General features: G+C 51.8%; 2 protein-coding genes across 3 annotated transcripts in view; one reads left to right on the forward strand and one right to left on the reverse strand.

The window, feature by feature from the left end:
* The window catches only part of SMC1B (structural maintenance of chromosomes 1B), a 100,349-nt gene that overhangs the window by 56,824 nt on the left and 16,357 nt on the right, over nucleotides 1–27,168 (reverse strand). The gene's annotated exons all lie outside the window — the stretch shown is intronic.
* Nucleotides 10–26,520, forward strand: RIBC2 (RIB43A domain with coiled-coils 2). The gene is made up of 7 exons (XM_073650065.1): nucleotides 10–205; nucleotides 3,658–3,739; nucleotides 4,662–5,006; nucleotides 5,129–5,247; nucleotides 22,838–23,065; nucleotides 24,998–25,164; nucleotides 26,153–26,520. Exons 1-7 carry the CDS (start codon nucleotides 71–73, stop codon nucleotides 26,232–26,234), a joined length of 1,158 nt encoding a protein of 385 aa, XP_073506166.1. The 5' UTR covers nucleotides 10–70; the 3' UTR covers nucleotides 26,235–26,520.

Below are 27,168 nucleotides of genomic sequence, written 5' to 3' on the forward strand. Positions count from 1 at the left end.
GCGCATGCGTCACCAGCTACCGGAAGTCCCCAACTCCTAGCAACCGAGTCCTGGTTTCCAAGGAGACGTGATGCTGCTGAGTGAGAAGGGAAGGGGCGATATGTACAAGCAGGAGCGGGCCGAAGCCGCCGTGCTGCAGAGGAGGAGGCATGCCGAGCAGCAGAGGCAGAGCCGGGTGTTTGACGCCAGAGTCAGGACCATTGGGGTGAGGAAGAGCCCCCATAATCCGTACAGCTTTATTTACTGCAGTGCTGCAAAATCAATCAGGATCCTGGGAAAGATGTGTGGCTGCGGTTATATGGACTTCAGCAGCAAAGGTCGTAGGCCCCCTCCTTCATTCAGATCCCATACAGACCCCCTCCTTCATTCAGATCCCATACCAGACCCCCTCCTTCATACAGACCCCATACCAGACCCCCTCCTTCATACAGTCCCCATACCAGACCCCCTCCTTCATACAGACCCCATACCAGACCCCCTCCTTCATACAGTCCCCATACCAGACCCCCTCCTTCATACAGTCCCCATACCAGACCCCCTCCTTCATACAGATCCCATACCAGACCCCCTCCTTCATACAGTCCCCATACCAGACCCCCTCCTTCATACAGTCCCCATACCAGACCCCCTCCTTCATACAGACCCCATACCAGACCCCCTCCTTCATACAGACCCCATACCAGACCCCCTCCTTCATACAGACCCCATACCAGACCCCCTCCTTCATACAGTCCCCATACCAGACCCCCTCCTTCATACAGATCCCATACCAGACCCCCTCCTTCATACAGTCCCCATACCAGACCCCCTCCTTCATACAGTCCCCATACCAGACCCCCTCCTTCATACAGATCCCATACCATACCCCTCCTTCATACAGACCCCATACCAGACCCCCTCCTTCATACAGTCCCCATACCAGACCCCCTCCTTCATACAGTCCCCATACCAGACCCCCTCCTTCATACAGTCCCCATACCAGACCCCCTCCTTCATACAGTCCCCATACCATACCCCTCCTTCATACAGATCCCATACCAGACCCCCTCCTTCATACAGATCCCATACCAGACCCCCTCCTTCATACAGACCCCATACCAGACCCCCTCCTTCATACAGTCCCCATACCATACCCCTCCTTCATACAGACCCCATACCAGACCCCCTCCTTCATACAGTCCCCATACCAGACCCCCTCCTTCATACAGTCCCCATACCATACCCCTCCTTCATACAGATCCCATACCATACCCCTCCTTCATACAGACCCCATACCAGACCCCCTCCTTCATACAGTCCCCATACCAGACCCCCTCCTTCATACAGATCCCATACCATACCCCTCCTTCATACAGACCCCATACCAGACCCCCTCCTTCATACAGTCCCCATACCATACCCCTCCTTCATACAGACCCCATACCAGACCCCCTCCTTCATACAGACCCCATACCAGACCCCCTCCTTCATACAGTCCCCATACCAGACCCCCTCCTTCATACAGATCCCATACCATACCCCTCCTTCATACAGATCCCATACCATACCCCTCCTTCATACAGACCCCATACCAGACCCCCTCCTTCATACAGTCCCCATACCACACCCCTCCTTCATACAGATCCCATACCATACCCCTCCTTCATACAGACCCCATACCAGACCCCCTCCTTCATACAGATCCCATACCATACCCCTCCTTCATACAGATCCCATACCATACCCCTCCTTCATACAGTCCCCATACCATACCCCTCCTTCATACAGATCCCATACCATACCCCTCCTTCATACAGACCCCATACCAGACCCCCTCCTTCATACAGATCCCATACCATACCCCTCCTTCATACAGATCCCATACCATACCCCTCCTTCATACAGATCCCATACCAGACCCCCTCCTTCATACAGATCCCATACCATACCCCTCCTTCATACAGATCCCATACCATACCCCTCCTTCATACAGACCCCATACCATACCCCCTCCTTCATACAGATCCCATACCAGACCCCCTGCTTCATACAGTCCCCATACCATACCCCTCCTTCATACAGATCCCATACCATACCCCTCCTTCATACAGACCCCCTCCTTCATACAGACCCCATACCAGACCCCCTCCTTCATACAGATCCCATACCATACCCCTCCTTCATACAGATCCCATACCATACCCCTCCTTCATACAGACCCCATACCAGACCCCCTCCTTCATACAGATCCCATACCAGACCCCCTGCTTCATACAGTCCCCATACCATACCCCTCCTTCATACAGATCCCATACCATACCCCTCCTTCATACAGACCCCCTCCTTCATACAGACCCCATACCAGACCCCCTCCTTCATACAGATCCCATACCATACCCCTCCTTCATACAGACCCCATACCAGACTCCCTCCTTCATACAGACCCCATACCAGACCCCCTCCTTCATACAGTCCCCATACCAGACCCCCTCCTTCATACAGTCCCCATACCATACCCCTCCTTCATACAGACCCCCTCCTTCATACAGTCCCCATACCATACCCCTCCTTCATACAGTCCCCATACCAGACCCCCTCCTTCATACAGTCCCCATACCATACCCCTCCTTCATACAGATCCCATACCATACCCCTCCTTCATACAGACCCCCTTCTTCATACAGACCCCATACCAGCCCCCTCCTTTATACATATCCCATACCAGCCCCCTTCTTCATACAGACCCCATACCAGATCCCCTCCTTCATACAGACCCCATACCAGCCCCCTCCTTTATACATATCCCATACCAGCCCCTCCTTCAAACAGACACCATACCAGACCCTTCATTCACACACACCCCATACCAGACCCCCACCTTCATACAGACCCCCTCCTTCATACAGACCCCATACCAGACCCCCTTCTTCATACAGACCCCATACCAGCCCCCTCCTTTATACATATCCCATACCAGCCCCCTTCTTCATGCAGACCCCATACCAGACCTCCTCCTTCATACAGACCCCATACCAGACCCCTCCTTCATGCAGACCCCGTTCGTCATACAGACTCCAGGCCATTCCCCCACCCCTACTTACAGACTTCAGACCGGGCATTCAGCTATTACTCCCCTCTCCCCATCCCTGCTCCTCTCTTCCTCCCCAGATGCGCACAGATCACATCCTGGCGTCGCTCTGGAGATTTTTGAGGGGTCTTATGTTGGCAGCTGCAGCTGAGTTTCATAGGTTCAGGCAGAGACATTATAACTGCCCCCGGAGACCCTGAGGTCCCCCGGCAGGTGGAAAGCAGCCTGGTCTAATATCACCGCTGTGGGGTCTTCTGAGTGACACTGCGACCACAATTCTCAGACGGCTGCATTACATCAGTTGTTTTTAACCCTCGGCTCTCTAGTTGCGAAACTACAATTCCCAATCCAGCTATTAGGGCATGCTGAGAGTTGTAGTTCCCTAAAAGCTTGAGAGCTGCAGGCAGCTTTATTTTGTCATGAGCAGCAGAGGGCGCCAGAAATCTGTATGTTTACTATATGATGTGGATCCACACGACGTCACATTTTTCACTTTTTGGGCTCTAAGTCTCCCACGTCTGTGCTGCCGTTATAGAAATCCTGACGTAAGGTGTCATTTTCATGATATATCTCTGCTTTTATTTTCCCAGGTGGATACGGAGGCCTTGGATTCTCAAGTGCACGACAAAAAGATCCAGAAAGAGATTGAAAATAAGCGGCTGGAGGCCTTTGGTACGTGAAACGGGGACCACCTAAATCAACACACTGATGATTCACCGGATCTGATCCCTGAGAATCCACCACCTACCTGATGGCATCTGTGGCTCTTCTTTTGATTAGCCGGCCTAGCAGTGACATCATCTCTGTGGTGGTATGCCCATGTGACAACATCTCTGTGGCGGGATGCCCATCTGACGTCATCGCTGTGGCGGGATGCCCATGTGACGTCATCGCTGTGGCGGGATGCCCATGTGACGTCATCGCTGTCGCGTGATTCCCATGTGACGTCATCACTGTCGCGTGATTCCCATGTGATGTCATCGCTGTGGCGTGATGCCCGTGTGACGTCATTGCTGCGGCTTGATGCCCATGTGACGTCATTGCTGTGGCGTGATGCCCATGTGACGTCATCGCTGTGGCGTGATGCACGTGTGATGTCATCGCTGTGGCTTGATTCCCGTGTGACGTCATCACTGCGGCGTGATACCCATGTGACGTCATCGCTGTGGCGTGATGCACGTGTGATGTCATCGCTGTGGCTTGATGCCCATGTGACGTCATTGCTGTGGCGTGATGCCCATGTGACGTCATCGCTGTGGCGTGATGCACGTGTGATGTCATCCTGTGGCTTGATTCCCGTGTGACGTCATCACTGCGGCGTGATACCCATGTGACGTCATCGCTGTGGTGTGATGCACGTGTGACGTCATCACTGCGGCGTGATACCCATGTGATGTCATCGTTGTGGCGTGATTTCATAAGGTACAATATGAGGGGGTTAATGAAAGGGAAGTGAGGGGAACAGCCATAAGTATGGGGGGATGGACAGCGATTATGGGGTGCAGTGACGACCCAGCCTCCTCAGCTCTGACCCCCGTGGCCCAGTGGTGGTAGAAGATGGGAGCACTTGGTGTTCACGTCCTTTCATTTCCAGACGCTCAGATGGTGCAAACCGACCACATTCTCTGCTCACTGGACCAGCGGCAGAAGGACGACATCAGGGACCTGAACGCGGCCGTCAACGAGTTCAGACTCCAGTACCAGAAGAAGGAGGACCGGCGAGAATACGACCTGTACGACCCGCTGGCCTTACAGAAAGATCTCCCCCCGCGAGTGTCTGATGACGACCCCCGCTGCGGTGTATCCGGGGTCCAGCGGATGATGGGAGAGGACCTAACGGAGAGGAACCGGAAAAAGGAACAACAGAAGCAGCTCCGGGAATGGTCCCTGCAGCAGCAGCACGTGTGGGCCAAAGCCCTGGAGGAGCAGAGGAGCGCAGGTGAGGAGAAGACAGGCGGGGGGCTGCAGAGCTGGGCTTGGGGTGTACAGTTTCCATGGGTGGGATGTGTTTGGATGTCCCCCTCTGCGTTGCACCCCTTCTATTCTCACCTTCCCCCATAGAAAGCCTCTACAACAAAATGAGACTCGAACTTGACAAGAAGGCGACGGAGTTACAGAAGATGGAAGAACAAGCGAAGCGAGAGACCTGTATCTTCACCAAAGAGTTCAACAGAGCTCAGGTAACACCCCGACGGGGTCACACAGGGGGCGCACAGGGGCTAGTGATTATGGGGCGGAGACTGTGACTGATACTGGGGGCGTACAGGGGCTAGTGATTATGGGGCGGAGACTGTGACTGCTACTGGGGTCGCACAGGGGCTAGTGATTATGGGGCGGAGACTGTGACTGATACTGGGGGCGTACAGGGGCTAGTGATTATAGCATGGAGGCTGTAACTGACACTGGGGGCGTACAGGGGCTAGTGATTATGGGGCGGAGACTGTGACTGATACTGGGGGCGTACAGGGGCTAGTGATTATGGGGCGGAGACTGTGACTGATACTGGGGGCGTACAGGGGCTAGTGATTATGGGGCGGAGACTGTGACTGATACTGGGGGCGTACAGGGGCTAGTGATTATGGGGCGGAGACTGTGACTAATACTGGGGGCGTACAGGGGCTAGTGATTATGGGGCGGAGACTGTGACTGCTACTGGGGGCGCACAGGGGCTAGTGATTATGGGGCGGAGAGTGTGACTGATACTGGGGGCGTACAGGGGCTAGTGATTATAGCATGGAAGCTGTGACTGATACTGGGGGCGTACAGGGGCTAATGATTATGGGGCGGAGACTGTGACTGATACTGCGGGCGTACAGGGGCTAGTGATTATGGGGCGGAGACTGTGACTGATACTGGGGGCGTACAGGGGCTAGTGATTATGGGGCGGAGACTGTGACTGATACTGGGGGCGTACAGGGGCTAGTGATTATGGGGCGGAGACTGTGACTGCTACTGGGGGCGCACAGGGGCTAGTGATTATGGGGCGGAGACTGTGACTGATACTGGGGGCGTACAGGGGCTAGTGATTATAGCATGGATGCTGTGACTGATACTGGGGGCGTACAGGGGCTAGTGATTATGGGGCGGAGACTGTGACTGATACTGGGGGCGTACAGGGGCTAGTGATTATGGGGCGGAGACTGTGACTGACACTGAGGATATACAGGGGCTAGTGATTATGGGGCGGAGACTGTGACTGATACTGGGGGCGTACAGGGACTAGTGATTATAGCATGGAGGCTGTGACTGACACTGGGGGCGTACAGGGGCTAGTGATTATGGGCCGGAGACTGTAACTGACACTGGGGGCGTACAGGGGCTAGTGATTATGGGGCAGAGACTGTGACTGATACTGGGGGCGTACAGGGGCTAGTGATTATGGGGCAGAGACTGTGACTGATACTGGGGGCGTACATGGGCTAGTGATTATGGGGCGGAGACTGTGACTGGCACTGGGGGCGTACAGGGGCTAGTGATTATGGGGCGGAGACTGACTGATACTGGGGGCGTACAGGGGCTAGTGATTATGGGGCAGAGACTGTGACTGATACTGGGGGCGTACAGGGGCTAGTGATTATGGGGCGGAGACTGTGACTGCTACTGGGGGCATACAGGGGCTAGTGATTATGGGGCGGAGACTGTGACTGATACTGGGGGCGTACAGGGGCTAGTGATTATGGGGCGGAGACTGTGACTGATACTGGGGGCATACAGGGGCTAGTGATTATGGGGCGGAGGCTGTGACTGACACTGGGGGCGTACAGGGGCTAGTGATTATGGGGCGGAGACTGTGACTGATACTGGGGGCGTACAAGGGCTAGTGATTATGGGGCGGAGACTGTGACTGATACTGGGGGCGTACAAGGGCTAGTGATTATGGGGCGGAGACTGTGACTGATACTGGGGGCATACAGGGGCTAGTGATTATGGGGTCGAGACTGTGACTGATACTGGGGGCGTACAGGGGCTAGTGATTATGGGGTGGAGACTGTGACTGCTACTGGGGGCGTACAGGGGCTAGTGATTATGGGGCGGAGACTGTAACTGCTACTGGGGGCGTACAGGGGCTAGTGATTATGGGGCGGAGACTGTGACTGATACTGGGGGCATACAGGGGCTAGTGATAGCATGGAGGCTGTGACTGACACTGGGGGCGTACAGGGGCTAGTGATTATGGGGTGGAGACTGTGACTGCTACTGGGGGCGTACAGGGGCTAGTGATTATGGGGCGGAGACTGTGACTGATACTGGGGGCGTACAGGGGCTAGCGATTATGGGACGGAGACTGTGACTGATACTGGGGGCGTACAGGGGCTAGTGATTATGAGGCGGAGACTGTGACTGATACTGGGGGCGTACAGGGGCTAGTGATTATAGGACGGAGACTGTGACTGACACTGGGGGCAAACGGGCTAGTGATTATGGGGCAGAGACTGACATTGGGGGTATACAGGGGCTAGTGATTATGGGGCGGAGACTGTGACTGGCACTGGGGGCATATAGGGGCTAGTGATTATTGGGCGGAGACTGTGACTGACACTGAGGGTATACAGGGGCTAGTGATTATGGGGCGGAGACTGTGACTGATACTGGGGGCATACAGGGGCTAGTGATTATGGGGCGGAGACTGTGACTGACACTGGGGGCATATAGGGGCTAGTGATTATGGGGCGGAGACTGTGACTGACACTGAGGGTATACAGGGGCTAGTGATTATGGGGCGGAGACTATGACTGATACTGGGGGCATACAGGGGCTAGTGATTATGGGGCGGAGACTGTGACTGGCACTGGGGGCATATAGGGGCTAGTGATTATGGGGCAGAGACTGTGACTGACACTGAGGGTATACAGGGGCTAGTGATTATGGGGCGGAGACTGTGACTGATACTGGGGGCATACAGGGGCTAGTGATTATGGGGCGGAGACTGTGACTGACACTGAGGGTATACACGGGCTAGTGATTATGGGGCAGAGACTGACATTGGGGGCATATAGGGTCTAGTGATTATGGGGCTTAGACTGTGACTGACACTGGGGGCATACAGAGGCTAGTGATTATGGGGTGGAGACTGTGACTGACACTGAGGGTATACACGGGCTAGTGATTATGGGGCAGAGACTGACTGACATTGGGGGCATACAGGGGCTAGTGATTATGGGGCAGAGACTGACTGACATTGGGGGCATAAAGGGGCTAGTGATTATGGGGCAGAGACTGACATTGGGGGCATACAGGGGCTAGTGATTATGGGGCGGAGACTGACTGACACTGAGGGTATGCAGGGGCTAGTGATTATGGGGCGGAGACTGTGACTGACACTGAGGGTATACAGGGGCTAGTGATTATGGGGCGGAGACTGTGACTGACACTGATGGTATACAGGGGCTAGTGATTATGGGGCGGAGACTGTGACTGACACTGAGGGTATACAGGGGCTAGTGATTATGGGGCGGAGACTGTGACTGACACTGAGGGTATACAGGGGCTAGTGATTATGGGGCGGAGACTGTGACTGACATTGAGGGTATAAAGGGGCTAGTGATTATGGGGCAGAGACTGTGACTGATACTGAGGGTATACAGGGGCTAGTGATTATGGGACGGAGACTGTGACTGACACTGAGGGTATACAGGGGCTAGTGATTATGGGACGGAGACTGTGACTGACACTGAGGGTATACAGGGGCTAGTGATTATGGGGTGGAGACTGTGACTGCTACTGGGGGCGTACAGGGGCTAGTGATTATGGGGCGGAGACTGTGACTGATACTGGGGGCGTACAGGGGCTAGTGATTATGGGGCAGAGACTGTGACTGATACTGGGGGCGTACAGGGGCTAGTGATTATGGGGTGGAGACTGTGACTGCTACTGGGGGCGTACAGGGGCTAGTGATTATGGGGCGGAGACTGTGACTGATACTGGGGGCGTACAGGGGCTAGTGATTATGGGGCGGAGACTGTGACTGATACTGGGGGCGTACAGGGGCTAGTGATTATGGGGCGGAGACTGTGACTGATACTGGGGGCGTACAGGGGCTAGTGATTATGGGGCGGAGACTGTGACTGATACTGGGGGCGTACAGGGGCTAGTGATTATGGGGCGGAGACTGTGACTGATACTGGGGGCATACAGGGACTAGTGATTATAGCATGGAGGCTGTGACTGACACTGGGGGCGTACAGGGGCTAGTGATTATGGGGCGGAGACTGTGACTGATACTGGGGGCGTACAGGGGCTAGTGATTATAGGACGGAGACTGATTGACACTGAGGATATACAGGGGCTAGTGATTATGGGGCGGAGACTGTGACTGACACTGGGGGCAAAGGGCTAGTGATTATGGGGCAGAGACTGACATTGGGGGCATACAGGGGCTAGTGATTATGGAGCAGAGACTGTGACTGATGCTGGGGGCATACAGGGGCTAGTGATTATGGGGCGGAGACTGTGACTGGCACTGGGGGCATATAGGGGCTAGTGATTATGGGGCGGAGACTGTGACTGATACTGAGGGTATACAGGGGCTATTGATTATGGGGCGGAGACTGTGACTGATACTGGGGGCATACAGGGGCTAGTGATTATGGGGCAGAGACTGACTGACATTGGGGGCATAAAGGGGCTAGTGATTATGGGGCAGAGACTGACATTGGGGGCATATAGGGTCTAGTGATTATGGGGCTTAGACTGTGACTGACATTGGGGGCATACAGGGGCTAGTGATTATGGGGCGGAGACTGACTGACACTGAGGGTATACAGGAGCTAGTGATTATGGGGCAGAGACTGACATTGGGGGCATACAGGGGCTAGTGATTATGGGGCAGAGACTGTGACTGACACTGATGGTATACAAGGGCTAGTGATTATGGGACGGAGACTGTGACTGACACTGAGGGTATACAGGGGCTAGTGATTATGGGTCAGAGACTGACATTGGGGGCATATAGGGTCTAGTGATTATGGGGCTTAGACTGTGACTGACACTGGGGGCATACAGAGGCTAGTGATTATGGGGTGGAGACTGTGACTGACACTGAGGGTATACACGGGCTAGTGATTATGGGGCAGAGACTGACTGACATTGTGGGCATACAGGGGCTAGTGATTATGGGGCAGAGACTGACTGACATTGGGGGCATAAAGGGGCTAGTGATTATGGGGCAGAGACTGACATTGGGGGCATACAGGGGCTAGTGATTATGGGGCGGAGACTGACTGACACTGAGGGTATACAGGGGCTAGTGATTATGGGGCAGAGACTGACATGGAGGGCATACAGGGGCTAGTGATTATGGGGCAGAGACTGTGACTGACACTGAGGGTATACAAGGGCTAGTGATTATGGGGCAGAGACTGTGACTGACACTGAGGGTATACAAGGGCTAGTGATTATGGGGCAGAGACTGTGACTGACACTGATGGTATACAGGGGCTAGTGATTATGGGGCGGAGACTGTGACTGACACTGAGGGTATACAAGGGCTAGTGATTATGGGGCAGAGACTGTGACTGACACTGAGGGTATACAAGGGCTAGTGATTATGGGGCAGAGACTGTGACTGACACTGAGGGTATACAAGGGCTAGTGATTATGGGGCAGAGACTGTGACTGACACTGATGGTATACAGGGGCTAGTGATTATGGGGCGGAGGCTGTGACTGACACTGGGGGCGTACAGGGGCTAGTGATTATAGCATGCAGGCTGTGACTGATACTGGGGGCGTACAGGGGCTAGTGATTATGGGGCGGAGACTGTGACTGATACTGGGGGCGTACAAGGGCTAGTGATTATGGGGCGGAGACTGTGACTGATACTGGGGGCATACAGGGGCTAGTGATTATGGGGTCGAGACTGTGACTGATACTGGGGGCGTACAGGGGCTAGTGATTATGGGGTGGAGACTGTGACTGCTACTGGGGGCGTACAGGGGCTAGTGATTATGGGGCGGAGACTGTGACTGCTACTGGGGGCGTACAGGGGCTAGTGATTATGGGGCGGAGACTGTGACTGATACTGGGGGCGTACAGGGGCTAGTGATTATGGGGCGGAGACTGTGACTGATACTGGGGGCATACAGGGGCTAGTGATAGCATGGAGGCTGTGACTGACACTGGGGGCGTACAGGGGCTAGTGATTATGGGGTGGAGACTGTGACTGCTACTGGGGGCGTACATTGGCTAGTGATTATGGGGCGGAGACTGTGACTGATACTGGGGGCGTACAGGGGCTAGTGATTATGGGGCGGAGACTGTGACTGATACTGGGGGCGTACAGGGGCTAGCGATTATGGGACGGAGACTGACTGATACTGGGGGCGTACAGGGGCTAGTGATTATGAGGCGGAGACTGTGACTGATACTGGGGGCGTACAGGGGCTAGTGATTATAGGACGGAGACTGTGACTGACACTGGGGGCAAACGGGCTAGTGATTATGGGGCAGAGACTGACATTGGGGGTATACAGGGGCTAGTGATTATGGGGCGGAGACTGTGACTGGCACTGGGGGCATATAGGGGCTAGTGATTATGGGGCGGAGACTGTGACTGACACTGAGGGTATACAGGGGCTAGTGATTATGGGGCGGAGACTGTGACTGATACTGGGGGCATACAGGGGCTAGTGATTATGGGGCGGAGACTGTGACTGACACTGAGGGTATACACGGGCTAGTGATTATGGGGCAGAGACTGACTGATACTGGGGGCATACAGGGGCTAGTGATTATGGGGCAGAGACTGACATTGGGGGCATATAGGGTCTAGTGATTATGGGGCTTAGACTGTGACTGACACTGGGGGCATACAGAGGCTAGTGATTATGGGGTGGAGACTGTGACTGACACTGAGGGTATACACGGGCTAGTGATTATGGGGCAGAGACTGACTGACATTGGGGGCATACAGGGGCTAGTGATTATGGGGCAGAGACTGACTGACATTGGGGGCATACAGGGGCTAGTGATTATGGGGCGGAGACTGACTGACACTGAGGGTATGCAGGGGCTAGTGATTATGGGGCGGAGACTGTGACTGACACTGAGGGTATACAGGGGCTAGTGATTATGGGGCGGAGACTGTGACTGACACTGATGGTATACAGGGGCTAGTGATTATGGGGCGGAGACTGTGACTGACACTGAGGGTATACAGGGGCTAGTGATTATGGGTCAGAGACTGACATTGGGGGCATATAGGGTCTAGTGATTATGGGGCTTAGACTGTGACTGACACTGGGGGCATACAGAGGCTAGTGATTATGGGGTGGAGACTGTGACTGACACTGAGGGTATTCACGGGCTAGTGATTATGGGGCAGAGACTGACTGACATTGTGGGCATACAGGGGCTAGTGATTATGGGGCAGAGACTGACTGACATTGGGGGCATAAAGGGGCTAGTGATTATGGGGCAGAGACTGACATTGGGGGCATACAGGGGCTAGTGATTATGGGGCGGAGACTGACTGACACTGAGGGTATACAGGGGCTAGTGATTATGGGGCAGAGACTGACATGGGGGGCATACAGGGGCTAGTGATTATGGGGCAGAGACTGTGACTGACACTGAGGGTATACAAGGGCTAGTGATTATGGGGCAGAGACTGTGACTGACACTGATGGTATACAGGGGCTAGTGATTATGGGGCGGAGGCTGTGACTGACACTGGGGGCGTACAGGGGCTAGTGATTATAGCATGCAGGCTGTGACTGATACTGGGGGCGTACAGGGGCTAGTGATTATGGGGCGGAGACTGTGACTGATACTGGGGGCGTACAAGGGCTAGTGATTATGGGGCGGAGACTGTGACTGATACTGGGGGCATACAGGGGCTAGTGATTATGGGGTCGAGACTGTGACTGATACTGGGGGCGTACAGGGGCTAGTGATTATGGGGTGGAGACTGTGACTGCTACTGGGGGCGTACAGGGGCTAGTGATTATGGGGCGGAGACTGTGACTGCTACTGGGGGCGTACAGGGGCTAGTGATTATGGGGCGGAGACTGTGACTGATACTGGGGGCGTACAGGGGCTAGTGATTATGGGGCGGAGACTGTGACTGATACTGGGGGCATACAGGGGCTAGTGATAGCATGGAGGCTGTGACTGACACTGGGGGCGTACAGGGGCTAGTGATTATGGGGTGGAGACTGTGACTGCTACTGGGGGCGTACAGGGGCTAGTGATTATGGGGCGGAGACTGTGACTGATACTGGGGGCGTACAGGGGCTAGTGATTATGGGGCGGAGACTGTGACTGATACTGGGGGCGTACAGGGGCTAGCGATTATGGGACGGAGACTGTGACTGATACTGGGGGCGTACAGGGGCTAGTGATTTTGAGGCGGAGACTGTGACTGATACTGGGGGCGTACAGGGGCTAGTGATTATAGGACGGAGACTGTGACTGACACTGGGGGCAAACGGGCTAGTGATTATGGGGCAGAGACTGACATTGGGGGTATACAGGGGCTAGTGATTATGGGGCGGAGACTGTGACTGACACTGGGGGCATATAGGGGCTAGTGATTATGGGGCGGAGACTGTGACTGACACTTAGGGTATACAGGGGCTAGTGATTATGGGGCGGAGACTGTGACTGATACTGGGGGCATACAGGGGCTAGTGATTATGGGGCGGAGACTGTGACTGACACTGAGGGTATACACGGGCTAGTGATTATGGGGCAGAGACTGACTGATACTGGGGGCATACAGGGGCTAGTGATTATGGGGCAGAGACTGACATTGGGGGCATATAGGGTCTAGTGATTATGGGGCTTAGACTGTGACTGACACTGGGGGCATACAGAGGCTAGTGTTTATGGGGTGGAGACTGTGACTGACACTGAGGGTATACACGGGCTAGTGATTATCGGGCAGAGACTGACTGACATTGGGGGCATACAGGGGCTAGTGATTATGGGGCAGAGACTGACTGACATTGGGGGCATAAAGGGGCTAGTGATTATGGGGCAGAGACTGACATTGGGGGCATACAGGGGCTAGTGATTATGGGGCGGAGACTGACTGACACTGATGGTATACAGGGGCTAGTGATTATGGGGCGGAGACTGTGACTGACACTGATGGTATACAGGGGCTAGTGATTATGGGGCGGAGACTGTGACTGACACTGAGGGTATACAGGGGCTAGTGATTATGGGGCGGAGACTGTGACTGACACTGATGGTATACAGGGGCTAGTGATTATGGGGCGGAGACTGTGACTGACACTGAGGGTATACAGGGGCTAGTGATTATGGGGCGGAGACTGTGACTGACATTGAGGGTATACAGGGGCTAGTGATTATGGGGCAGAGACTGTGCCTGATACTGAGGGTATACAGGGGCTAGTGATTATGGGATGGAGACTGTGACTGACACTGAGGGTATACAGGGGCTAGTGATTATGGGACGGAGACTGTGACTGACACTGAGGGTATACAGGGGCTAGTGATTATGGGGTGGAGACTGTGACTGCTACTGGGGGCGTACAGGGGCTAGTGATTATGGGGCGGAGACTGTGACTGATACTGGGGGCGTACAGGGGCTAGTGATTATGGGGCAGAGACTGTGACTGATACTGGGGGCGTACAGGGGCTAGTGATTATGGGGTGGAGACTGTGACTGCTACTGGGGGCGTACAGGGGCTAGTGATTATGGGGCGGAGACTGTGACTGATACTGGGGGCGTACAGGGGCTAGTGATTATGGGGCGGAGACTGTGACTGATACTGGGGGCGTACAGGGGCTAGTGATTATGGGGCGGAGACTGTGACTGATACTGGGGGCGTACAGGGGCTAGTGATTATGGGGCGGAGACTGTGACTGATACTGGGGGCATACAGGGACTAGTGATTATAGCATGGAGGCTGTGACTGACACTGGGGGCGTACAGGGGCTAGTGATTATGGGGCGGAGACTGTGACTGATACTGGGGTCGTACAGGGGCTAGTGATTATAGGACGGAGACTGATTGACACTGAGGATATACAGGGGCTAGTGATTATGGGGCGGAGACTGTGACTGACACTGGGGGCAAAGGGCTAGTGATTATGGGGCAGAGACTGACATTGGGGGCATACAGGGGCTAGTGATTATGGAGCAGAGACTGTGACTGATGCTGGGGGCATACAGGGGCTAGTGATTATGGGGCGGAGACTGTGACTGGCACTGGGGGCATATAGGGGCTAGTGATTATGGGGCGGAGACTGTGACTGATACTGAGGGTATACAGGGGCTATTGATTATGGGGCGGAGACTGTGACTGATACTGGGGGCATACAGGGGCTAGTGATTATGGGGCGGAGACTGTGACTGACACTGAGGGTATACAGGGGCTATTGATTATGGGGCAGAGACTGACTGACATTGGGGGCATAAAGGGGCTAGTGATTATGGGGCAGAGACTGACATTGGGGGCATATAGGGTCTAGTGATTATGGGGCTTAGACTGTGACTGACATTGGGGGCATACAGGGGCTAGTGATTATGGGGCGGAGACTGACTGACACTGAGGGTATACAGGAGCTAGTGATTATGGGGCAGAGACTGACATTGGGGGCATACAGGGGCTAGTGATTATGGGGCAGAGACTGTGACTGACACTGATGGTATACAAGGGCTAGTGATTATGGGACGGAGACTGTGACTGACACTGAGGGTATACAGGGGCTAGTGATTATGGGTCAGAGACTGACATTGGGGGCATATAGGGTCTAGTGATTATGGGGCTTAGACTGTGACTGACACTGGGGGCATACAGAGGCTAGTGATTATGGGGTGGAGACTGTGACTGACACTGAGGGTATTCACGGGCTAGTGATTATGGGGCAGAGACTGACTGACATTGTGGGCATACAGGGGCTAGTGATTATGGGGCAGAGACTGACTGACATTGGGGGCATAAAGGGGCTAGTGATTATGGGGCAGAGACTGACATTGGGGGCATACAGGGGCTAGTGATTATGGGGCGGAGACTGACTGACACTGAGGGTATACAGGGGCTAGTGATTATGGGGCAGAGACTGACATGGGGGGCATACAGGGGCTAGTGATTATGGGGCAGAGACTGTGACTGACACTGAGGGTATACAAGGGCTAGTGATTATGGGGCAGAGACTGTGACTGACACTGAGGGTATACAAGGGCTAGTGATTATGGGGCAGAGACTGTGACTGACACTGATGGTATACAGGGGCTAGTGATTATGGGGCGGAGACTGTGACTGACACTGAGGGTATACAGGGGCTAGTGATTATGGGGTGGAGACTGTGACTGCTACTGGGGCCGTACAGGGGCTAGTGATTATGGGGCGGAGACTGTGACTGATACTGGGGGCGTACAGGGGCTAGTGATTATGGGGCGGAGACTGTGACTGATACTGGGGGCGTACAGGGGCTAGTGATTATGGGGTGGAGACTGACTGCTACTGGGGGCATACAGGGGCTAGTGATTATGGGGCGGAGACTGTGACTGATACTGGGGGCGTACAGGGACTAGTGATTATAGCATGGAGGCGGTGACTGACACTGGGGGCGTACAGGGGCTAGTGATTATGAGGCGGAGACTGTGACTGATACTAGGGGCGTACAGGGGCTAGTGATTATAGGACGGAGACTGATTGACACTGAGGATATACAGGGGCTAGTGATTATGGGGCGGAGACTGTGACTGACACTGGGGGCAAACGGGCTAGTGATTATGGGGCAGAGACTGACATTGGGGGCATACAGGGGCTAGTGATTATGGAGCAGAGACTGTGACTGATACTGGGGGCATACAGGGGCTAGTGATTATGGGGCAGAGACTGTGACTGGCACTGGGGGCATATAGGTGCTAGTGATTATGGGGCGGAGACTGTGACTGACACTGAGGGTATACAGGGGCTAGTGATTATGGGGCGGAGACTGTGACTAATACTGGGGGCATACAGGGGCTAGTGATTATGGGGCGGAGACTGTGACTGACACTGAGGGCATATAGGGGCTAGTGATTATGGGGCGGAGACTGTGACTGACACTGAGGGTATACAGGGGCTAGTGATTATGGGGCGGAGACTGTGACTGATACTGGGGGCATACAGGGGCTAGTGATTATGGGGCGGAGACTGTGACTGACACTGAGGGTATACACGGGCTAGTGATTATGGGGCAGAGACTGTGACTGATACTGGGGGCATACAGGGGCTAGTGATTATGGGGCGGAGACTGTGACTGACACTGAGGGTATACAGGGGCTAGTGATTATGGGGCAGAGACTGACTGACATTGGGGGCATAAAGGATCTAGTGATTATGGGGCAGAGACTGTGACTGACACTGGGGGCAAACGGGCTAGTGATTATGGGGCAGAGACTGACATTGGGGGCATACAGGGGCTAGTGATTATGGAGCAGAGACTGTGACTGATACTGGGGGCATACAGGGGCTAGTGATTATGGGGCGGAGACTGTGACTGGCACTGGGGGCATATAGGGGCTAGTGATTATGGGGCGGAGACTGTGACTGACACTGAGGGTATACAGGGGCTAGTGATTATGGGGCGGAGACTGACTGATACTGGGGGCATACAGGGGCTAGTGATTATGGGGCGGAGACTGTGACTGACACTGAGGGTATACACGGGCTAGTGATTATGGGGCAGAGACTGTGACTGATACTGGGGGCATACAGGGGCTAGTGATTATGTGACGGAGACTTGTGACTGACACTGAGGGTATACAGGGGCTAGTGATTATGGGGCAGAGACTGACATTGGGGGCATAAAGGGGCTAGTGATTATGGGGCAGAGACTGACATTGGGGGCATATAGGATCTAGTGATTATGGGGCTTAGACTGTGACTGACACTGGGGGCATACAGAGGCTAGTGATTATGGGGTGGAGACTGTGACTGACACTGAGGGTATACACGGGCTAGTGATTATGGGGCAGAGACTGACTGACATTGGGGGCATAAAGGGGCTAGTGATTATGGGGCAGAGACTGACTGACATTGGGTGCATAAAGGGGCTAGTGATTATGGGGCAGAGACTGACATTGGGGGCATACAGGGGTTAGTGATTATGGGGCGGAGACTGTGACTGATACTGGGGGCGTACAGGGGCTAGTGATTATGGGGCAGAGACTGTGACTGACACTGATGGTATACAGGGGCTAGTGATTATGGGGCGGAGACTGTGACTGACATTGAGGGTATACAGGGGCTAGTGATTATGGGGCGGAGACTGTGACTGACACTGAGGGTATACAGGGGCTAGTGATTATGGGGCAGAGACTGACATTGGGGGCATACAGGGGCTAGTGATTATGGGGTGGAGACTGTGACTGCTACTGGGGGCGTACAGGGGCTAGTGATTATGGGGCGGAGACTGTGACTGATACTGGGGGCGTACAGGGGCTAGTGATTATGGGGCGGAGACTGTGACTGATACTGGGGGCGTACAGGGGCTATTGATTATGGGTTGGAGACTGTGACTGCTACTGGGGGCGTACAGGGGCTAGTGATTATGGGGCGGACTGTGACTGCTACTGGGGGCGTACAGGGGCTAGTGATTATGGGGCGGACTGTGACTGATCCTGGGGGCGTACAGGGGCTAGTGATTATGGGGCGGAGACTGTGACTGATACTGGGGGCGTACAGGGGCTAGTGATTATGGGGCGGAGACTGTGACTGACATTGAGGGTATACAGGGGCTAGTGATTATGGGGCGGAGACTGTGACTGACACTGAGGGTATACAGGGGCTAGTGATTATGGGGCGGAGACTGTGACTGACACTGAGGGTATACAGGGGCTAGTGATTATGGGGCGGAGACTGTGACTGACACTGAGGGTATACAGGGGCTAGTGATTATGGGACGGAGACTGTGACTGACACTGAGGGTATACAGGGGCTAGTGATTATGGGGTGGAGACTGTGACTGCTACTGGGGGCGTACAGGGGCTAGTGATTATGGGGCGGAGACTGTGACTGATACTGGGGGCGTACAGGGGCTAGTGATTATGGGGCGGAGTCTGTGACTGATACTGGGGGCGTACAGGGGCTATTGATTATGGGTTGGAGACTGTGACTGCTACTGGGGGCGTACAGGGGCTAGTGATTATGGGGCGGACTGTGACTGATACTGGGGGCGTACAGGGGCTAGTGATTATGGGGCGGAGACTGTGACTGATACTGGGGGCGTACAGGGGCTAGTGATTATGGGGCGGAGACTGTGACTGATACTGGGGGCGTACAGGGACTAGTGATTATAGCAAGGAGGCTGTGACTGACACTGGGGGCGTACAGGGGCTAGTGATTATGAGGCGGAGACTGTGACTGATACTGGGGGCGTACAGGGGCTAGTGATTATAGGACGGAGACTGATTGACACTGAGGATATACAGGGGCTAGTGATTATGGAGCAGAGACTGTGACTGATACTGGGGGCATACAGGGGCTAGTGATTATAGGGCGGAGACTGTGACTGGCACTGGGGGCATATAGTGGCTAGTGATTATGGGGCGGAGACTGTGACTGACACTGAGGGTATACAGGGGCTAGTGATTATGGGGCGGAGACTGTGACTAATACTGGGGGCATACAGGGGCTAGTGTTTATGGGGCGCAGACTGTGACTGACACTGAGGGTATACACGGGCTAGTGATTATGGGGCAGAGACTGTGACTGATACTGGGGGCATACAGGGGCTAGTGATTATGGGGCGGAGACTGTGACTGACACTGAGGGTATACAGGGGCTAGTGATTATGGGGCAGAGACTGACTGACATTGGGGGCATAAAGGGGCTAGTGATTATGGGGCAGAGACTGACATTGGGGGCATATAGGGTCTAGTGATTATGGGGCTTAGACTGTGACTGACACTGGGGGCATACAGAGGCTAGTGATTATGGGGTGGAGACTGTGACTGACACTGAGGGTATACACGGGCTAGTGATTATGGGGCAGAGACTGACTGACATTGGGGGCATATAGGGTCTAGTGATTATGGGGCTTAGACTGTGACTGACACTGGGGGCATACAGAGGCTAGTGATTATGGGGTGGAGACTGTGACTGACACTGAGGGTATACACGGGCTAGTGATTATGGGGCAGAGACTGACTGACATTGGGGGCATACAGGGGCTAGTGATTATGGGGCAGAGACTGACATTGGGGGCATACAGGTGCTAGTGATTATGGGGCGGAGACTGTGACTGACACTGTGGGTATACAGGGGCTAGTGATTATGGGGCAGAGACTGACATTGGGGGCATACAGGGGCTAGTGATTATGGGGCAGAGACTGTGACTGACTTTGAGAGTATACAGGGGCTAGTGATTATGGGGCGGAGACTGTGACTGACATTGAGGGTATACAGGGGCTAGTGATTATGGGGCGGAGACTGTGACTGACACTGAGGGTATACAGGGGCTAGTGATTATGGGGCGGAGGCTGTGACTGACACTGAGGGTATACAGGGGCTAGTGATTATGGGGCGGAGGCTGTGACTGACACTGAGGGTATACAGGGGCTAGTGATTATGGGACGGAGACTGTGACTGACACTGAGGGCACGGGGCTGTCATTGGTTTAGGGACGCATTGGATGGTACACATACAAGCCTCTCCATGAAGCGTCTTCTCCTGGGTCCACATTGGTTAATGTTTCCCAGCATGCAGTGCGCCCACCCTCTATAATCAGCGCCTCCAGCTCATCATAAACCCTAAGTGTTTCCGCATGCTCATTACTGACTCGCAGAGCTGGAACCCAAGATCCAAGACTTTAATGGAAACATTCCCGGCCAATTACCGGCCCTTCATCCTCCCCGCTAACGAGCGGAGAGCTCCACTTATGGCCGCAGAGGTGACTCCATTGTTGGGTCAAAAAATCGATGTCTCGTTGACAGAAGCAAATCACCTGATGACTACGAGAGAGAGACTCATCTCCAACGCATCTAAAGCACAAAAGTACTTCACAAGTAGCACAATTGCATAGATCACACCGTATAGTGTACACAGGCTCTCTGCAGGGCTATGATCAGACTACAAGTAATGCCTCGGTCATCTGATCGCGCCATCGTTACCTGTTCCGTCCATCTTTGGCTTCCTGGTGACTGGTGTCACGTTAAAAATCTCTTACCATTTTGTGTATACAGGTGATATGCAGAATTTGGTGTTTCCATTTTTACAGACAACCCTAGATAGATAGATAGCAGCTCCCTGGTCCAGCTGCCGAGTCAGTAGTCCGTGGCCGATGGAGGGAAGCCCTGATGGCCTTCTCCTACTGTATGTGTGTTTGTGTGTAAATACAGTGGCATGTAAAAGTTTGGGACAAAGTTAATGTTATTATTTCAGAGCTTAATTAGCCTGTTAGGGTTATGACTTATTCACTATCATCGTTAGGAAAGGCCAGGTGATGCACATTTCCCAGCTTTATAAAAACCCAGCCTCCTCTAACCTTGTGCCAAAAAACAGCAGCCATGGGTTCTTCTAAGCAGCTGCCTAGCACTCTGAAAATGAAAATAGTGGAGGCCCACAAAGTAGGAGAAGGCTATAAGAAGATAGCAAAGCTTTTTCAAGTTGCCCTTTCCTCAGTTCGAAATGTAATTAAGGAACAGTGGAGGTCAAGATAAGGTCTAGAAGACCAAGCAAAATTTCAGAGAGAGCTGCTCATAGGATTGCTAGAGAGGCAAATCAGAACCCCCGCTTGACTGCAAAACACCTTCAGAAAGATTCAGCAGACTCTGCAGTTCTGGTACATTGTTCTACTGTTCAGAGATACCTACACACAAATATGGCCTTCCTGGAAGAGTCATCAGAAGAAAACCTCTCCTGCGTCCTCAACATAAAATTCAGTGTCGGAAGTATGCAAAAGACCATCTAAACAAGCCTCATGCTTTTCAGAAACAAGTCCTGTGGACTGATGAGGTTAAAATGGAACTCTTTGTCCACAATGCTCAAAGGTATGTGTAGAGAAAAAAAGGCACAGAATTTCAGGAAAAGAACATCTCGCCAACCATTAAGCATGGGGGAGGATCAATTATGTTTTGGGGTTGTGTTGAAGCCAATGGCATGGGGAACATTTCACAGGTAGAGGGAAGAATTGATTCATTGAAATTTCAACAAATTCTTGATGCAAACATAACACCTTCTGTAAAAAAGCTGAAGCTGAAAAGAGGATGGTTTCTACAAATTGATAATTATCCTAAACACATAATCCACAATAGACAACCTTAAAAGGCGCAAGATGAAGATTTTACAATGGCCCTCACAGTCCCCTGATCTGAACATCTGTGGCTAGACCTCCGAAGAGCAGAGGAGGCAAGACGAACCTGGAATCTCACAGAACTGGAAGAATTCTCCAAGGAAGAATGGATGGAAATCCCTCGACAAGAATTAAAGACTCTTGTCTGGCTAAAAAAAGCATTTACAAGCTGTGATACTGCAAAAGGGGTGCTACTAGGTACTAACCATGCAGGGTGCCCAGACTTTTGCATCGACCTATTTTCCTTTTTGAAATTTTTAAAATGTAAAAGATGAAAATCTTTATTTTTTTGCCTAAAATACAAAGGAAATGTGTCATCTTTAACTGTACACCTTTACAGATCATTTCACCTTCAACTTACTTAACTGTTCACAATAGCAGTAATTTTGACCAGGGGTGCCCAAACTTTTACATGCCACTGTACTGTATATATACTTATATGTAGGCAATGTTGCGATATACATTCGTGCAGTAGATAAATCCTTATTAATAATGGATGCCAATACATTATATTCAGGCTGAAGAGTCTTTAGAAAGAAAAAGGTTACAGAAAGAACTAGAAGAAGAAGAGAACTCGGTGGAGATCTCCAACAATACTGACGGGGACCTTCTCTCAGAGAACCCAGCACAGGCCACCAGTGCCTTTGGCCCTCACCGCGTGGCTACTGATCGCTGGAAGGGAATGGGCCCCGAGCAGCTGAGGGAAGTGATCGGTGTCCAGCAGCTGCAGATACAGGAGAAGATGGTACGTAGGTGTACGGGGGGTTCGCTGGGGGAAATCAGGGGATGCGGGGGGTATGCTGGGACAATCAGGGGTACGCTGGAGGCAATCGGGGAGTACGCAGGTGTGCAATTGGGGGCTATGGAGGTGTGAAGGGGTTACGCTGGGGCAATTGGGATGTACGGGGGGTACGCTGGGGAAAATGAGGGGTACGGAGGTCTGCGAGGGGTATGTTGGGCAATCGGGGTGGTACAGAAGTGTACGGGGTTATGCTGGGGCAATCGGGGAGTATGCAAGTGTGCAATTGGGTGTGGAGGTGTGCAGGGGGTATGTTGGGGCAATTAGGATGTACGGGGTACACTAGGGAACTGGAGGGAGTATGGAGGTCTGTGGGGGGTACACTAGGTCAATCGGGGGGTATGTTGGGGCAATTAGGATGTACGGGGTACACTAGGGAACTGGAGGGAGTATGGAGGTCTGTGGGGGGTACACTAGGTCAATCGGGGGGTATGAAGGGATGCGGGGGGTACGCTGGTGCAATCAGGGTGTATGGAGGTGTGCGGGGAGTAGGCTAGGGTCAATGGGGGAAAAAAAACCTACAAAAGACAAAAAATATATCTCATACCCTACCATCATTATATATAAATGTAAAGCAAAGTTGCATATGAAATATAGGGTACTTAGTGAACTATTTTTGATCAAAAAAAGTATACAAGCCGTCCCACCAGCGACAAGGTGACCCTAAATTGGGACGGTACCTACACTGTCTATATTAAAAAATTATATATAATGATGGTAGGGTATGAGATATATTTTTTGTCTTTTGTAGGTTTTGCTTCTTTTTGCTAGTGTGAACATGCTCTTATTTCTTGCATGTGTACCATCTTAGACCTCAGTTCACATTGTTTGGTTTTTTGTCTTGTTTGCATTCTGTGCAAATTAAGGGTGTGGCATCCCCTTTGTTGAGCTGATTAGTATATATGTAGCTTACCACGGGCTTAGGTGGTCTGGAGTTGGGACCCGGTCCTATTTGTCTACCCTTTTATATGCATTACTTCAACTTTGATATACAGTAAGGTTTTTAATATAGACAGTGTAGGTACTGTCCCAATTTAGGGTCACCTTGTCACTGGTGGGACGGCTTGTATACTTTTTTTGATCAAAAATAGTTCACTAAGTACCCTATATTTAATATGCAACTTTGCTTTACATTTATATATAATGATGGTAGGGTATGAGATATATTTTTTGTCTTTTGTAGGTTTTGCTTCTTTTTCCTAGTGTGAACATGCTCCTATTTCTTGCATGTCTACCATCTTAGACCTCAGTTCACATTGTTTGGTTTTTTGTCTTGTTTGCATTCTGTGCAAATTAAGGGTGTGGCATCCCCTTTGTTGAGCTGATTAGTATATATGTAGCTTACCACGGGCTTAGGTGGTCTGGAGTTGGGACCCGGTCCTATTTGTCTACCCTTTTATATGCATTACTTCAACTTTGATATACAGTAAGGTTTTTAATATAGACAGTGTAGGTACTGTCCCAATTTAGGGTCACCTTGTCACTGGTGGGACGGCTTGTATACTTTTTTTGATCAAAAATAGTTCACTAAGTACCCTATATTTAATATGCAACTTTGCTTTACATTTATATATAATGATGGTAGGGTATGAGATATATTTTTTGTCTTTTGTAGGTTTTGCTTCTTTTTGCTAGTGTGAACATGTTCCTATTTCCTGCATGTGTACCATCTTAGACCTCAGTTCACATTGCTTGGTTTTAGGGTCAATGGGGGGTACGGAGGTCTGCTAGGAGTACGCTAGGGACAATCGGGAAGTATGGAGGTGTGCGGGGGGGTACGCTGGGGCAATCGGGGGGGTATGGAGGTGTGCGGGGGGTATGCTGGAGGCAGTTGGGGGGGTCTGAGCGGCACATCCTGATAATGGAATCCCTCCACAGAGACAAAAGGAGGAAGAGCGACAGAGAGAAGCGGAGTGGGACAGGAGGAGGGTGCAGGAGGCCCGGGCCATGGTCATCCTGGAACGGCAGCAAAAACGGCAAGAACGGGAACTTCGCAAGGAGCAGGATCACATCAACCTGCAGCTCGTCCAGGCACACAAAGCCCAGTGAGTAACACTGCTTTATTTCCCCCAGAAATAGCTCCACCCTTGTCCATAGGTTGTATCTAATATTGCAGGTTAGTCACGTGAATAGAGATGAGCTGCAGTACCAGACACAGCCCATAGAGAGACATGACACAAATGCTTTTGTTTTTTTTTTAATTATTAACAACCCCTTTAAATTTCAAGGGGAGGTTAAACCAGTCCCGCTCTTATAACCGCACTTAGTCCTATTTGGCCTAGATGAAGCATTCAAATGAAACATTCTCCTACATTTTGTGTATACAGCCCTCGTGCAGACCTATGTGTTTCCATAGTGACACATTTCAAACAAACTCTACCAGGATCTTTGGTAATTACTACAAATGGGTTGATTTGCAGTCTGTAACCATGGGGACCCAAAAATCTGCACAGGAGCTGTATTACACAAAACGGTAGAGTGAACGATGGGGTTTCCGGGACTTTAGGATATCAGATCAGTGGGGGCGTCTCCCCGATCATCAGATTGTATTTAGCACCATACAGTTTGTAGTGGTTGTGCCTAGTACTGCAGCTCTGCCCCATTCAAGTGAGCTGCAATACCAGCTACGGCCACTACAAGCTGTACGGCGCTGTGTCTGGTGAACAGCAAAGTGAACGCGACGCTCTTTGGATCGCTGTGATCAAATCGATCATTAGGTCCCCACCGCTGTACCAAATGATCAAATATTCTAAATTATCAAAAGGGGGTTAAAATATTGACTCCGTAGGTGGCCTGCTAATTATTAAATCACTGAGGGTCCAACTTGAAAAACTCCATGCGATCGGCTGCAACCACCAGAAAAGCTCTGGATTTCCTGCAGCGGCCTCTACAGGGCCAATGCGGTATTACATAATCAGAGTAAAGAGCTGGATGGGTCGCACCTCTTCTACTACTATTACTTTAGGTCAACCCCTTTAATTATTATATTTTGATCATGATCGCTTATGACCCTCATGTGTCTCTCATTTCCAGGAAGAACTACCTCGACCAAGAAGTTTTTTCCAACACTCCGACAGATGAATATTTTGATCAATTCAACACCACCAGCCGATGAAAATAGAGATTAAAAGCTGCGTAACATTGATAGTACCTCTTCCTTACGAGAACCTCGTCCTGGCCGATGCGTGTACTGCAGCTCTCCTGCAAAACTAGTGTTTTCCTCATCTTTCTCTTACAGATGTAAAAAACTGCTGACAACCTTTCTCCCCCATGTGGCTGTCACATTATTCCATCTTATGGGGCGGGGTGCGAAGTTGAAATCCGACATTTGCGTAATTTTTCATGTTCCTTTAGGGTTTATGTTGTAGTGAATGTGAATTATTAAAATACTGTTCATGATACTCTTGTTTTTCTCAATTTTTTAAGGGATTTTTGCCGAAAAAAAGTGTTGGCACCCTTGAAATTGTTCCAGAAAATGAAGTATTTCTCTTAAAACATTATTGCAATTACACATGTTTATTTCCTTTGTGTGTATTGGAACAACACAAAAAAACAAGGAGTAAGGCAAATTGGACATAATTTCACACAAAACCCCAAAATTGGGCCGCACAAAATTGTTCACTTCTTTCCAAAATTGTGGGTAAACAACTTTTGTTTCAAGCATGTGATGTTCGTTCAAACTCACCTGTGGCAAGTAATAGGTGTGGACAATATGAAAATCACACCTGAAACCAGATAAAAAAGGGAGATGTTGACTCAATCTTTGCATTGTGTGTCTGTGTGTGCCACACTAAGCATGGAGAACAGAAAGAGGCGAAGAGAACTGTCTGAGGACTTGAGAACCAAAATTGTTGAACAATCTCAAGGTTACAAGTCCATCTCCAGAGACCTTTATGTTCCTTTGTCCACAATGCGCAACATGGCACTGTAGATAATCTCCTTGGACGTGGACGGCCGAGAATTTGATGAAAGTTCGCAACGCAGGATAGTCTGGATGGTGAATAAGCTGCCCCAATCAAGTTCCAAAGAAATTCAAGCTGTCCTGCAGA

The sequence above is a fragment of the Phyllobates terribilis genome, unplaced genomic scaffold (assembly GCF_046119375.1).
Source record: "Phyllobates terribilis strain yellow unplaced genomic scaffold, ASM4611937v1 Scaffold_10__3_contigs__length_209671492, whole genome shotgun sequence".
Taxonomy (NCBI): Eukaryota; Metazoa; Chordata; class Amphibia; order Anura; family Dendrobatidae; genus Phyllobates; species Phyllobates terribilis.

What these genes read in the sequence shown, in the direction of transcription:
- RIBC2 (XM_073650065.1), top strand. Translation starts at nt 71, where the DNA reads ATGCTGCTGAGTGAGAAGGGAAGGGGCGATATGTACAAGCAGGAGCGG. An exon ending in CCAGAGTCAGGACCATTGGG is followed by an intron (nt 206 to 3,657) that starts GTGAGGAAGAGC and finishes TTATTTTCCCAG; the next exon opens with GTGGATACGGAGGCCTTGGA. An exon ending in AAGAGTTCAACAGAGCTCAG is followed by an intron (nt 5,248 to 22,837) that starts GTAACACCCCGA and finishes CATTATATTCAG; the next exon opens with GCTGAAGAGTCTTTAGAAAG.